This window comes from Rhea americana, unplaced genomic scaffold, assembly GCF_003343005.1.
Source record: "Rhea americana isolate MKP2758 unplaced genomic scaffold, rheAme1 scaffold_47, whole genome shotgun sequence".
NCBI lineage: Eukaryota > Metazoa > Chordata > Aves > Rheiformes > Rheidae > Rhea > Rhea americana.
In genome coordinates this window covers 5676724-5691277 of record NW_028186612.1, presented here as the reverse complement: position 1 = coordinate 5691277, position 14554 = coordinate 5676724, and the positions used below count along the sequence as shown (strand labels likewise).

The window sequence follows — 14554 nt, the reverse complement described above, 5'->3', positions numbered from 1 at the left end:
AGGGGGCTGTCCAGCCCCAGGCATTTGGGATCGGAGGAACATTTTTGAAGTATGACCCAGCTCAAAGAGCAGCACTTGCCCTCTGATTCCCTGTAACAGATGAGCAGCACAGCAGAAGAGATTATGAGCTGAGCTCTGAAAACAGCCTCTGATTATGTCTCTGCTATATTGGTACACCCCCAGATGCTGCTGGAACCTCAACAGCATAAAAATGTTTCTTATCAGTATAGTTCTCTCCCCCTTCCCATTTACGTGGATAACCATCATGGCACAAAGCACTTTTATAAAGACATACATGCAAGGGCAAGGGGTTACGYGGCTTTAAATATACCAAGAAGAATGGCTAATATCCTTACATAGACTTAATTAAATCATTAATTAAATTTGTGCCATCTCTGAATGTCAACCAGCCCAGAGGGTCCATAATAATGGAGATAAAATAAAACAGACTCATGTAGAAGTTTTACAATAGGTATAAATAATTATAGTTACTCAGCTCACCTGTGTGTGTCAAAACTAATTTTCTTCCTCAAGAGCTCCAAGGAAAGAGCTGTTTTCTATTCTCTGCCTYGTGCTGTGTGTCCATGGCAAGAACCAGCTGCCAGTACTGTGGCAGTACTGATGGAAACCCCATTTCCAGTAGGAAATCTCCTATGTGGCATCTCCAGTGGCTAACAGAGGATGAAATATTGTTTTTTTCCTGAATATCAAGAGTGTGTGTTGCAAGAGAGGCTCCAAGAAAGTCTCTTTTTCAGCTTTATATTCACAAAACACTGGAACTTACTGCCTCTTGGAGTGCTGCATTTCTAAGGCTTAGAAGGAACTGCTGGACTCCAACACACCATTTGAGGCCCTATGAGACTTCCTGGTCATCCGCTGGCCTGTAGACGGGATGTGAGACCTGCCAGAAACCTCAGCCTTTCTAGAGCATCAGCTGGAAGCCAGGCAGGTCCTAATGTGGCTCTGAACTCCAACACCGATCGTGTCTATATCTCAGTTGACTTCAGCAGGAGACCTGTTCATCAGGAGAGGCCTGCATTTAGACAGCCTAATCTGTGAGTTGAAGCCCATCTTTGGGGTCCCTTTACTTCAGCTCCACCTCAGACCTTCCATTTGTCACCAAGATGCAGAAAAGATGGATATATTAACAAAGAGGYATCCAGAGACTATGCTGCTGGAGACCATGCACAAACTGCAGACAAACCACAGTCCTCCTGCTCCCGGACTCCTAAACCCTGTGTCATTATTGGGACTTTTTGAATAACTTCCAGCATAGGTTTCGTCTCACATACACATGTAAAAAGCTCACTCTCCATTTCCCACCCCCTTCCAGATCCCTTMTCCCTGAGAAGTGATTTCAGAGGAGAATATAGGACAAAACTATGCAGAAAATCAGCCTTGGGAATGAGCTGACCAGACTGAGGGATGCCACAGAGTCCACATAAGATGTGCCCTTATTGCATCTCTCCAGCTTTGACTTTATGGTCCATTTTCAGAAATAATGAAAGATTCAGCAGTTCTGGAGCACTAGGTTTAGCTGTTCAGGGAGAAGGACCTACCTAGCCCTGCCATGCATGACCCAGAAGATMGATTCAGATCTTTGATTCATCTGGAGGTGAAGCTGTTTCCCAAACGCAAGAGTTGAGCCATTCAGTCACACACGTCTCCCCTCATGGGACGCCAGGAAAGCTCATGTTCCCTCCGCGGTGACTCATAAGCTGACAGACCGTTCCTGAAGCATCGAGGATAGAAGTACAGCTGTTCCCCCGGCCCCCTCCCTTCCCACTTGTCCAATGTGTCATATTAAAGGGAGATCAGCTTACACATGCTCCAATATGGATTCCTTAAGCTTTGTAATGCTGTGGCTATATATAAAGCCTCACGCTGGAAACTGAAGTACACAGACAGCTGCAATAGTAGCAAGCATTTCGCATTCACAGTGGTCTCACAGTCTGGAAGCAAGGCAGACCTGTGTGCTCAGTTTTGAGTAAGTTTCTTTACCAGAGGCTAAGATACTGATACAGACAAATAGATATAGAAAAATAGACATAGAAAAAAGAACAACTGGAATAAAAGGAAGCAATTAYCATGGCTCTGCCTTTTGATCAAGCGGAGGAACTGCGCCTCTACCAGCAAACTCTTCTCCAGGATGGACTCAAAGACATGTTGGACCACAGTAAGTTTCTGGACTGTGTCTTAAAAGTCAAGGGGAAGGAGTTTCCCTGCCATCGACTGGTGCTGGCAGCTTGCAGCCCATACTTCCGGGCAATGTTCCTTTCAGACATGGAAGAGAGCAAAAAGAGGGAGGTCAGTCTGGAAGATGTCGATCCGGATGTCATGGGCAAGATCCTCCACTATATCTACACCTCTGAGCTGGAGATCACAGAGCAGAATGTGCAGGACATCTTCTCCGTGGCCAACATGTTCCAAATCCCCTCCATCTTTACTGTTTGTGTGTCCTTTCTGCAGAAGCGGCTCTGTCTCAGCAACTGCTTGGCTATCTTCAGGCTGGGGCTGATGCTGGACTGTGCCCGGCTGGCTGTAGCAGCTCGGGATTTCATCTGCGACCGCTTTGCACTGGTTTCCCGGGATGAGGAGTTCTATCAGCTCTCCCCAGATGAGCTCATTGCTATCATCTCCAGCGATTCCCTCAACACTGAGAAAGAGGAGATAGTCTTTGAAGTGGTGATGAAGTGGGCAGGGACCAAGGACTGTGAGAGCCGGCAGAAGGCACTACCTGTTGTCTTTGAAAGCATCCGCTTCCGCCTCATGCCCAAAGACTACATCAAGGACCATGTGGAGAAGCATGCCATGGTGAAGTCCAGCCCAGAGCTGCTCAAGAAACTGCAGATGGTGAAGGATGCCCAGCAAGGCAAATTCACTGTGGTGAAGAAAAAGAAAGTGAAGAAAAGCAGTGAAAAGCAATCAAAAGACAATATTGTCAATGGAGCAGTAGACGAGGAAGAAGAGACAGAGGAGGATGCCCTTCCAGGAATCTTAAATGACACAATGCGCTTTGGGATGTTCCTCCAGGATCTCATTTTCATGGTGAGCGACAGYGGAGCAGTGGCCTACGATCCCACCGCCAATGAGTGTTATTTTGCCTCCCTGTCTGCTCAGATCCCAAAGAACCACATCAGTCTGGTGACCAAAGAAAACCAGATCTTCATTGTGGGAGGACTGTACTACAATGAAGATAACAAAGAGGACCCCATGAGTTCCTACTTTCTACAGGTACTAGCTTTATTTTTCCTCATAATTTCTTTGGTCAATTAGGAGCATCACTGGTCTTTCTTTAGCTTCCACGTGATGCCATGTAGTATTATTTGTCATGTGATGATAATGAAAGTTATGAAAGAAGATGATTCTTTTCTCTATGATTTTAGTGTAGATCTCATTGAGGGGGTTTTCTGGCTCTTGAGGAGTGAGGTTGGAATGGATAGGTAATGGGACTAAGCCTTTCTGATCCAAATTCTAAGCACAGGTCCAGTTTGATCAATGCATTTGGTCCAGCCCTGGCTACCACAGGGCACAGTAACTGGAGGTCAGCAGCACCATGTTTTGATTTGGCTTTGCAACCATTATGTTCCCTGGGTATGAATCCCCAGGAAAACACAGGAATGATTTTATCAAGTACTAGCACAGTGAACAAAGGCAACTACAGCCACACAGCAAACTCTCCAAGGACATGAGAACATGTCCTTACCTACCAATCTGTGTCCCTTTTCCAGCGTTGTTCTTCATCCTAGGTGAAGGAAGCACATGTGTGCTATTTTYGGCTCAGAGTCTCTGCCTTAGCCGTTTCCCATCTTGTGCAGGGGAAAACCATGGTGGGTGTCTTTTGGGATTCCCCTAAGGAAGAAGTGGCTGTTCTAACTCAGCAATAACCAAAGCTATGATTAGATCAGCAAGATCTGAGCTAGCCTGGGCTACRGTCCAAGAGCACTTTCCCACTAGACAGCTAACACAAGGCACCTACCCTTCCTGACAACCCTGTTAGAATCCAGTAAATCATCAGCTCTTCTTCCCCCAGTGCCCAGAAATCCTGTTGCATTTCTCCTGCGGCTCTTGTCTGCTCTTCAAGGAAACAATAATGTCTCCAGGCTAATGCCTTATCGCATGGGTAGGTCTRTACACCCGCACCATGTGTGCAGGGACTGTGATTGTCCTTGCCTGGAAAGGATTCGTATCCACTCTGCCAGGAGTCAGACTATGGAGCCCATGTGAAACCCATGAAACGAGGAGCCAGTGGGAAGCAAACACAGCCCTAGAAGGTGGGATGGAGGGGAAAGAGAGTGGGAGCACCAGGGGAAATGCTGTTTCACACACAGCCCTTTGCACTGAACAGGAGCTTTGASAGCAGAGGATGTGGCCAGCTCCAGCACTCAGCTGTGCAGAGCAGATAAGCAGACTGCTTCATAGTCAGCCAACACATATGTCTAATGATCAATACTCCCATCAGTTTGGTTGCTGGCCAAGCAAGGTAATGCATATATACTTGCCTCTCTTCCTTCCCCTTCCCCAGGGGCTTTTCTCTGCAATTAGCAGCTACACCAATTAGCAACCTTTTAGTATACTGCATAGGGAAGGGAACAGCACTGCTACCAGGYGGCCTGACTCACCACACATGGGACCTGCAGCCCCATCTCACCTCCAGGGCCCTTCTGCCCTAAGCACAGCTTTATAATGMGACAGCTGCCCAGCCATAATGCAACCTTAGCTGTATTAGCAGAAGTGCAACAAGCAGATCGTGGGCAGTGATTTCTTCCCTTCAGATAGGCAATTGTGGGAACACATATGGATGGTGTGTCCAGTTTGGAGCTCCTCAGTGCAAGGGAAGTGTTGAGGTACTGGAGTGAGCCCAGCAGAGGCCACCAAGACGGTGAGGATTGGAGAACAGGATGGATAGAGAGAGGCTGAGAGCTGGGTCTGTTCAGCCAGGAGAAGTGGAAGGGAAGATCTCACTGGTGCCTGCAGCTATCTAATGGGAAGGTACAGAGAAGATGGGTCCAGAGTTTCTTGGAGATCTGCACAGGAAGGACAAGAGGCAATGGCCAGCAACTGCAGTAAGAGCAATTTCAGTTAGCTGTAAAGAAAACTTTCACAATAGAGGCAATATAGTACTGGAATGAGGTCCAGAGAAGATGCAAAACCTCTGTCCTTGGAGATGTTCGATATGTGACTGGACAAAGCCCTGAGCAACCTGCTTTAATTTCGAAGTTGTCCCTGCTTTGAGCAGAAGGGTAGATCAGAGATCTTCAGAGATCTCTTAAATTATTCTGTGATTCTAAATTACAAACAGCAAGGTTTCTATATTGAGCTCCCAATTTCCCACTGAGTCAACATGAAGCTTTGGGCACCTTACGGCCATTTTTAGCTCTTTCCCCATAGGAAGGAGATTGTGGTCCTTCTTCAGCTTCCTGCTGCACTCATGTTTGGGAGTTGCAGACAAATCCCAGGACTGGAAGGTGCTGTCAGATTGTAAAGATGTGATTTATTGCTATCAATTTCATCGTGTAGCTCACAGTTCCCTTATGAGCAAAAGGTTCTGTCGAGCTTTTTTCAGCTGAAACTTCACACAGATGTGGAGAGGCAGTGGTATGATAAATCATGTCAGTGCAGCAGTATCTCAAACCTTCTGAGGTTGTTTCTGTCCTGAGAGACATCAGAGCCACATTACTCCTGCTGAAGCCAGGAGAGTTAGGTCAGGGATAGTTTAGGCTTAAGGACAGGCACCAATATATATAAATTCTGATAAATCCCAGAGGCCTTGCAAATTTTGGCAGGAATGAAATGATTCCATTGACATTTCAGATGTAATGGGGTATCCTTCATTTGTCACTTCCAAGATTTATGCCCTGAAAACAGTGCTAAATCCATCAAGAATCCATCAACTATCCCAGTGACTGAGCTGTTCAGTCCTCTGCTATAAATAACATGTATGTGGACCACAAATTGCAAAGAGACAATATCCATGGGGACCCAGCTGAGGCCAAGTGTTTGGAGACAACCCAGTAAGTTGGAAGCTCTTTGGCCCCAGCCCATAACAAACAATGCTTCAGGCAATGCTCCATCACAACTTCCTCTTACAGAGTCCCACCAAGCTGGCTGCAGTAGGTCACCCCAAACTTAACCCAATCCTCCACTGACAATCTGAACTAAAAATGTTGCCCCAGTCTACAGTTGCCCTCAAACTATGGTACCTAGAACCTCTAGGCACCCATACTGCCCCTTAATTTTTCACATTTTTCTCTGGTGGGGGTAAGGCAATGCCTTGTTCTACAGGTGTCCAAGTGAGAGCTGGGCCTCTTTAGCCTGGAGAAAAGAAGACTGAGCAGGGAATCTTATCAATGTGTATAAGTATCTGAGGGGAGGATGTCAGGGGGACAGAGACAAACTCTTTTCAGTTGCCCCATGTGACAGGACAAGAGGCAATGGGCAGAAATTGAAGCACGGGAAGTTCCGCCTGAACACAAGGGGGAATTTCTTCACTGTGAGAGTGACGGAGCACTGGAMCAGGTTGCCCAGAGAGRCTGTGGAGTCTCSTTCTSTGGAGATCTTCAAGGCCCACCTGGATGCAACCCTGTCTAACATGCTCTAGGTGACCCTGCTGAGCAGGGGGGTTGGACTAGATGATCTCCAGAGGTCCCTTCCAACCTTACTGATTCTATGATCTCATCTCAGAACTGCCCCTTCCTCCACAACAAGGCTTATCTGCTCTCCCATGCTTGTGGCTAACACAGATAGTCATGGCAGAACAAGGTTTCAACCTGGCTTTTATCTATCTGGAGCTCTAGGCAACAGGGCACACTTGCCCATAATGCCCAACAGGGCACATCAACGCTGATCTTTTCAGTTYGTGGTGCCAACGGAGGGCTCTGCTCTCAGATATAACAGACATTAACCCACTAGCATTAGCTGATGTTTWGGCATCTGATCTACTAGCTTTGCATGGATCAGGCTTCCTGTCTATCAGGTGAGGCTAACAGGACACTCGGGTCAGCATGAAGAGCTCTCATCTTTGCAGTGCTGCCTTAGGTTCATCGTGCCGTGTAGATAGGCAGATAGTGTGTAAATAGCTTTTGTGCAGACACACATATTTTTATCTCACAAACTCTCATGCACAGTAAGGTGATACGGGACAAAATCAGTTACTTGTAGTTCCTCCTCCAACTCAGCAGAAACAGTTAATTAGGACATGTTATTCCCAAATCACTGCYGCAATTCACCAATAGGGCAGTAAACAGAAAGAAGAAAACAGAAACAAGCACCATAATTTCAAATTTCCTGAGAAGCAGAGGAGGAACGTGGTAACTGATCATTTGCCAGAAAGGAGGAGAATTGCCAGGAGAAGAAGCCATTTYACTCCCAGCTTGCTCAGGGGAGTGAGCTATGTAAGCGGCTTTGCAGACAGCAGGCTGCTACCTGGCAGAGACGAAAAATGCCAGGATGAAATACTGCGGCATTTCTTACAGCTGGAGAGGCCCAGAAAAAATTTCTAAGGCAATATCWGAGCTCTTGCAGCCTCAAGAATGCTCTGTTATAGGTACAAGGTGAGACCCTCTCATCCCAAGGTGACCAAACTTTTTCCAAGCCAAACCTTTCACATATAGTGCAGAACCTGTTCCTGCAGGTGCATCTCTGCTCTTAAACCTTCTTGTAAGATAAATGTCTTAYGATATACAGCTTGGGTTGGTACTAAGATCCCACCCTGCACCAGGTCCAGCAGCAACAGGTAAAGTGCAGGTGGAGAATAGTCCAGCAGAGTGTGCTCACCAGGAGTGACCAAGCTGTACATGGGAATGGACTCTGCTCCTTRCCTCTGCATCTTGATTTAAGCTAAGCGAGCAGGCAGGGTGAACACATCATCTCTTACACACTAATGGCCGTGTCTTCCTTTCAGTAYGACCACCTGGACTCAGACTGGCTGGGAATGCCCCCACTGCCTTCTCCTCGCTGCCTTTTTGGCCTGGGAGAGGCAGAAAACTCCATTTTTGTGGTTGGCGGGAAAGAACTGAAAGAGGGAGAAAAGACCTTGGACTCTGTCTTGTGCTACGACCGACTGTAAGTGTGTGTGTGTGWGTGTGGGGAGGGAGGTGTTTTCTAGGAGAAAGAGAAGCAGCTGGCTTGCAGATGACTCCGTCTCTGCAGAGACCAAGCAGTTTTGAAGACGGCTTGAACTTCAGATCCAGGCTCGGAGACCAYGGGGATTGTTTCAAGCTGTACCTTGGGGCTTTGAGCTGTCTCCATCCAGCTGCTTGGTTTATTGTAATTGAAGCTACTGGGGATGGAAGCCATAATGGGGATATTATGTTATCAGGACTGAACTTTGAAGATGCTCACATGGGACCCATATAGATGAGCAAGGGGAGTTTTTCCTTCTGCTCTTCATTATCATATGCCCGTCGGTTTGAGGTTCAGCAATCTTCACCGTAGTTTGGCAGCACTGGGAGTGGGTTTGGTCAGGGAAATGTGGTTTCAAAGCACTCAGATCTGGCACTGTATGGGGCTGGGGAAAGCRGGGCTCTTCTGCTTCCTTGCATGACGTGGCTGCTCTTTTTCCTACTAATGAACTTTGCTCAGTCCTGCAAAATCATTCATCTGTCCAGACTGTCCCAGTTGCCCTACTGGAATCATCTGGAGGCTTAGTATCAGCTAAGTATCAGCTTATTTTTGCACAGTTGGCTCTGAATCRTGCTATGTCATGACCTTTACTAAAAGGTACCATCCAGTTCTGCTTGCGCGAGGCAGAGATGTCCAAAAGACTGTTCCTGCCTGCCCCTAAGAAGCAGGAGTCGTAAGCGTTAACAAGCCTTTACTCRGTTTATATTTAGATGTGTGTGCTGCAAAGTCTGTTTTATAGGCAGAGATTTGAAATCAGCTTCCATTCCCCCAGAACGTGGCATTTATCTGGCTTGGCAAACCCTCAGGGGAAAGGCATTCTCTCCTTCAAAGGGTGCGGAGGGTGGTTTGAATACAGGCTTGAAGCTGGCAGAGATACGATCAGCACCACTTATTTCTCTTATTAGATGACGATTTCAATTGTAACAAACTATGGAGAGGRCAAAGTGCTGGTCTGTGGGATGATATATTTTATTTAGGCCTGTATAGCTCCCTGCTGAACATAACTGGTTAATTTAGATGTGATGAGAGGTCCAGATCTCCATTTTTGGCTACCCAGCTCAAACAAATAAAGAAGTWAAAATAAGGGCTGGATTCTTAGGTGTGCCAAAGCTCAACCTGAGGACAGACATGGAGGYTCTGCCATGAAGGATCAGTGGGGTTGAAAGATTAGAGGTACTGGTTTGGGTCTCCGAAGCCTTGTGGTTGCACTGTCTGCTTGGCTGTCCTGCCTCACTGCGGGAGCGAGCACCGAGCTTTCAGCACAGCGCTGCGCTACATCACGTGGATGTATCCCCCAGCGGCTCCTTGCTGAGTGCTGGCAAGATGAAGCACCCTAAAACTGAAGGCACTGGCCAAGGAGAAAATTTGCTGTCAGGATCTTGCATCCCTCAGTCTCGTTGCTTTTCAATTTTTACGTAATGTAGAAATCTCTGTCTCGTTTGCGTCTGACTGCTAGTGCTTATAAATGAGGTGAGGCTCTGGGACAGGAGGTGGAGTGTATGCACAAACACCAAAAGTAAAGGATGTTGCAAAAAAGAATAAGCATTAGCCTAAACATCCTGTGTATAATTTTATTTTGCTTTTTATAGGATCACAGTATTTACTGATTGAATATTCTCTCATTGGAAAACAGTATTTTTAAGATTGTATTTTCAGTTTTTCAGGGTGTGCACTCATCTTTAGGATTGGAAAGTGCCACGTATTCTGGGTCCCACCCAACAAGCTACAAATGCTTTTGCATCCCATCTTTTCCTGATCCAGGTCCTTCAAGTGGGGTGAAGCCGACWCTCTTCCCTATGCAGTCTACGGCCATGCAGTGGTATCGCACAARGACCTCGTCTATGTCATAGGCGGCAAAGGAAGTGACAAGTAAGTCAAAAAGCAAGTAAAATCAGGGAAACCAGGAATGTCAACCCCTGAAGGAGTGGGAGTTCAGAGCACGAGTCCATGCCTACCTAACCTGAAGACTATGGGGTAGAGGGAACGCATGGATGAARGATTGGATGAGGTGTAAAATGCGGCATCTTCTCCTCTCAGTTTGGCTGTGTTGTTGCAGCTTCACAGGCTCTTAGGAGCCCTATGCTGCACAACTAACACCAGAGTGATGGCACAGCCCTTACCAGAGAGCAAGAGTATCACCCCCTTTGCTCTAAACAAGCAAATTCACACAGAGCAGGAGAGGTATCAAAGTGTGAGAACCTCCTCCAGATTAGGACTTTCCTGTCTTCAAGCCTGGAGACCTGCCACGGAGCAGTGTGGGCCTAGGAGCCAAACCTAGCCAGTGTATTTGCAACAGCAGTGAAAAACCTCACCAGACTTGACCCCAGTCCTGCCACCCTTCGATTTCTGGCAGGAGATGAYGGCTCAGCAGAAACTGCCACTCTCGAGGACCATTGTAGTGATTGTTTTGCAAGACAGAAGTACTCCTGTTTGCAGAGCAAACATGGCATAATCCAGCAAAGACAGGCCCTGCTCTGAGAAGATAGTGGGCTGAGAAGTGTGTGTGTGCCTGTGTACATGCACACATGTGTAACCTTACACTGCCATCTCAGCGAACAGGGACTTTATTGTTGACATTTTGCAGGATCAAGCTGAATCAGCAACACTTGACCACCACCTGGAAGGCTGCATGCAAGGTCTCGGATAGGCAGTTAGCTAGACAGGCCCTGACTCAGTTGGGTGAACACAATGTTGGGCTTTCAGTATGCCTATCCAAAGCAGGCACGTGTGGAGGGGATGTTTTGCRTTCAGATAATGTCTCCAGGCATGGCCGATTCGGGCACCCAAGCAAATAAACAAGTTCCAGTGTGGAGGGTAGTAAAAAGCTTTGTAGAGACCCCAAAGTCTTCCCAGCTGACAGCCCCAAAGTCCTGCAGTGCAAAAACACCACTTGTAGGCAAGTGGGCATCCTTTTCTCTCTTGTGTTTCGGTAGGAAGTGTCTGAAGAAGATGTGTGTCTACAACCCGAATAAGTTTGAGTGGAAGGAGYTGGCTCCCATGAAAACTGCCCGGTCCTTGTTTGGAGCGACTGTGCACAAGGACAAAATCTACGTGGCGGCTGGCGTGACTGACTCTGGCTTGACGAACTCAGTGGAAGTGTATGACATTGCAACCAACAAGTACGTACCGGAGCACACCACGGGGTGTAGTTACACAAGGAGCACCGWAGGTATACCTTAAACATCCTGCCGCAAAGCATTTTGGAGTTTGCTCGCAATGCCTGATACTGGTTCTTCTCAGTCTGCATTTCTTGGTCCACCGGACACCAGTGAGGCTGCAAGTGGCCTGCAGCTGGGTTGCGCGTTGCATCAGACTCGCATTCAAGGCAGTTCCACCGACCGGTGCCGAGCCTGAGCGTACTGCAGGGCCGTAGCTTCCTCTCAGCAGCATCTCCCAACATGATCAATGTGTCCTTGCCTTGGGGTGGGCTGTGAGACTGCACTACGCTATGATGGTGGAAATAGCTATTTCTAGCAATAGTCAAAGAATGACCACAGCCCATCTGATCTATCACTGGTTAATTCTGTTGCTAGTTGCCAATTTCAGACCAACCTTTTCACTGGGGTAGGCAGGTTGCCCTAACATGTCTGMTCTCTCGATGTGGCAGGTGGGACTCCTTCACGGACTTCCCTCAGGAGCGCAGCTCAGTCAGCCTGGTGAGCTTGTCTGGGGTACTCTACCTGCTCGGGGGATTTGCCACGGTGGAGACGGAGTCAGGAGAGCTGGTGCCAACTGAGCTGAACGACGTTTGGAGGTGAAGACCTTTCATGTGGCTATCGCTGGGAGCACAAAAGATGGGAGGAAAGTTACTCAGTGAAAGCCRTCAAAGGGACTCATAGTTTCTCTCTTTCTAAATGTCTTTGGTATGAAACCAAGTGCTTTTATCGCAACATGAAGCCACAGGCTTGGCACAGCATCTCTGGGTGAAACATTTGCCCTGTGCTGTACTGGAGGTCACATTAGCTGATTCAACGCTCTCTCCCGGCCTGACATAAAAATGTAACTGGGAAAAATCTGACTCTTTAGCTTTTTCCTGAATTGTCATTTTGCTCTGAGCTGGTTCCAGACTTCCCTTTTGGCTTAATGCAAAGTTAGTGCAAAGCATGTTCTTTCTGRAAAAAGCCAGTGCTTAGACTAAAAATTGAATTATCCTAAGTGGAACCAGGCAAATGGTCAGAAACCACTTTTTGACAGCTACTAACACAGGATTAGCAGCCCCTTTTCTTCCCTTCTGTGGCTCTAGAGCACCCCTCAGCAGGCATCTACTGGGCTGCTGGCATTCACTGTGGATGTTGACTTTTGGTGGCATCAAACCATTTCTTMGGAAAAAAAAAATACACCCTCCCCTGTGAGAACTCTACCTTATATCCCAGCCTGGTGCTAGCAAACCAGACCTAGGCTGCAGCTCCCCGTGCCCCTCCCATAGACATCTTGTGGACAAACGATGTCTGCAGGATGTTGTGCCATGTACCAGAAGCTCCAGCTGCTGCAGGGAGGACCTGAATGGGGAGGACGGGAAGCTTTGCTCACTGTAATTTTCTGTTTGTCTCTCCTCAGATATGATGAAGAACAGAAGAAGTGGGAAGGGGTCCTCCGAGAGATTCAGTAYGCTTCTGGTGCCACTTTCCTTCCCGTGCGCCTCAACGTTTTGCGGCTAACAAAGATGTGATGAGAAACAGTTTATTCTTTTTTTTTCCATAGGGCTCTGGGCAAGGAGGGAGCGGCAAGGGGGAGGTGGGGGGTGGAGATCATGTCTACTAGTGCAGGGATGTGGCAGAGGTTCTCTGCATAAGGTGTAGGACATTGCATCTGTGATTATTACAATTTTATCTAGTCAAACAGGAAAGAGAAAAAAAAATCTTGAAACTTTATGGGAACCTGAAGCTGCTCATAGTATAACTAGAGAAGGCATCTGGAGACTGCAAGGAGCAAGGGTAGACTAAGGAGCATGGAGCAAAGACCTCCTCTAGTCTCAGCAGCCAGGACAAAAAAAAAATCTATATTCTTGTTCCACTTCTTTCTCCAGCTTCTTCTCTACCTTCTCAACCACTGTTGAACCTCCCCAGCCATGTGGGGAGGCAGAAGGTGGCTCCCAAGGGGCTAAGCTGAAGCTCCCCCAGGCAAAGGGGTCTCTAAAGTGCTTCCCCACTTAAGGTAGCCATAAGCAGTGTGGTGCTGGATGTCTCCTCTGAGAAGAAAAGGAGAGCAGAGGCAAGGGCAAGTGGTACAGATTGGCTCAGGGGCCTTTGATGAGCTCTAGAGTGATGACGGTTGTTGGAGTAAGACTGTGAAAAGAAAAGAGCATGCGTGCGTGGGCAGAAGTGCCTTGAATGTTGCAATATGTGAYGAAAAGAGTTTTAGTTCTTTTGACTCCGCCTAGTCTTAGGACTGAAGATACCCCAGGAGCTAAGGTTTGCAGGCAGGAAAGAGCGGYGCAAGCAGTGGGGTAGGTAAGGGGGAGACAGGGAGGAAGGGCTGTGTGTGGTCATTGCCATCCTTTTGGGCTCATCAAGCAGAGCTGCACCCTTTCCACCTGCAATCACAGACCGCATTGTCCTCACCTCCAGCTGGACAAATGCTGGTGGTTGGRGAAAGGCTTTATATTTATATTGTCTCACTTATTTTTAATTTTTTTTAAGAATATCCTAGTTTGCAATGTACATGGAGATTCCAAATGTGTTTGAGTCAAAGAGAGTTTCCTATAGAGGATCTTTTTTTTTTTAAGTTATGCATAATGATGTTTTGATAGAAACATAATCTTACTGGCAGCAGGACAGAGACTTGTCGGAGTGAAAAACTCCTGATATTCACRCCATCCAACCAGTGGTTTATTTAAAAATAAATCATTAAAATACAAGAAAATAAATTCTCTGTGTATGCTTATTGTAATGGCCTGTCCACAGCAAACAACCACAAGGACAAAGCACATGGAGGATCAGAAAGCGCTGTGAGAAAGGTGCCTCATGGGATGGTGGTGACCACGTGGGACACCTGGGGTATCTAACTTCCTCGCCTCTCTCCAACTCCTCCAAAGCCTCTTTCCTGAAAAAAGCTTACTGAGACATGTGGCAACTAACTCACTGCTCCTACGAGGGCACTCTCCTCTGAGCCCTTCACAAGCCGGACCACCACCTCCACGCCCCTGGTACCTCCACGGCCTTGCAGGCCCCTCTGCCAGCTGCCTGCCACTCTGCAAGCATGGCCACAGCTTTTCTTCTTCTTCTTCTTCTTCTTCTTCCCCCTCTTTGGGCCTTAACTTTAGCATTCACATCCCTGAAGCTGTTCTCTGCAGATATGAGGATTAGCTGCTTACCAAGGAAGAGGAAAGTAAGCCTGGTACCACTATGATCTCCTGATAACCAGGAACAAGGGTGGTAATCGATAATAAAAAAGCAAAATAACACCCCCAAAGTGGTACAAAACTTCTGGT

The 14554-nt window shown here is 47.3% G+C and overlaps 1 protein-coding gene across 1 annotated transcript; it reads left to right on the top strand.

Annotated features, from left to right (window-relative positions):
• Window positions 1-1945: 1945 nt before the first annotated feature.
• KLHL40 (kelch like family member 40) lies at window positions 1946-13941 on the top strand. The gene is made up of 6 exons (XM_085316516.1): window positions 1946-3234; window positions 7904-8064; window positions 9886-9993; window positions 11058-11243; window positions 11732-11878; window positions 12682-13941. Exons 1-6 carry the CDS (start codon window positions 2089-2091, stop codon window positions 12791-12793), a joined length of 1860 nt encoding a protein of 619 aa, XP_085172642.1. The 5' UTR covers window positions 1946-2088; the 3' UTR covers window positions 12794-13941.
• The last annotated feature ends 613 nt before the right edge of the window (window positions 13942-14554 follow it).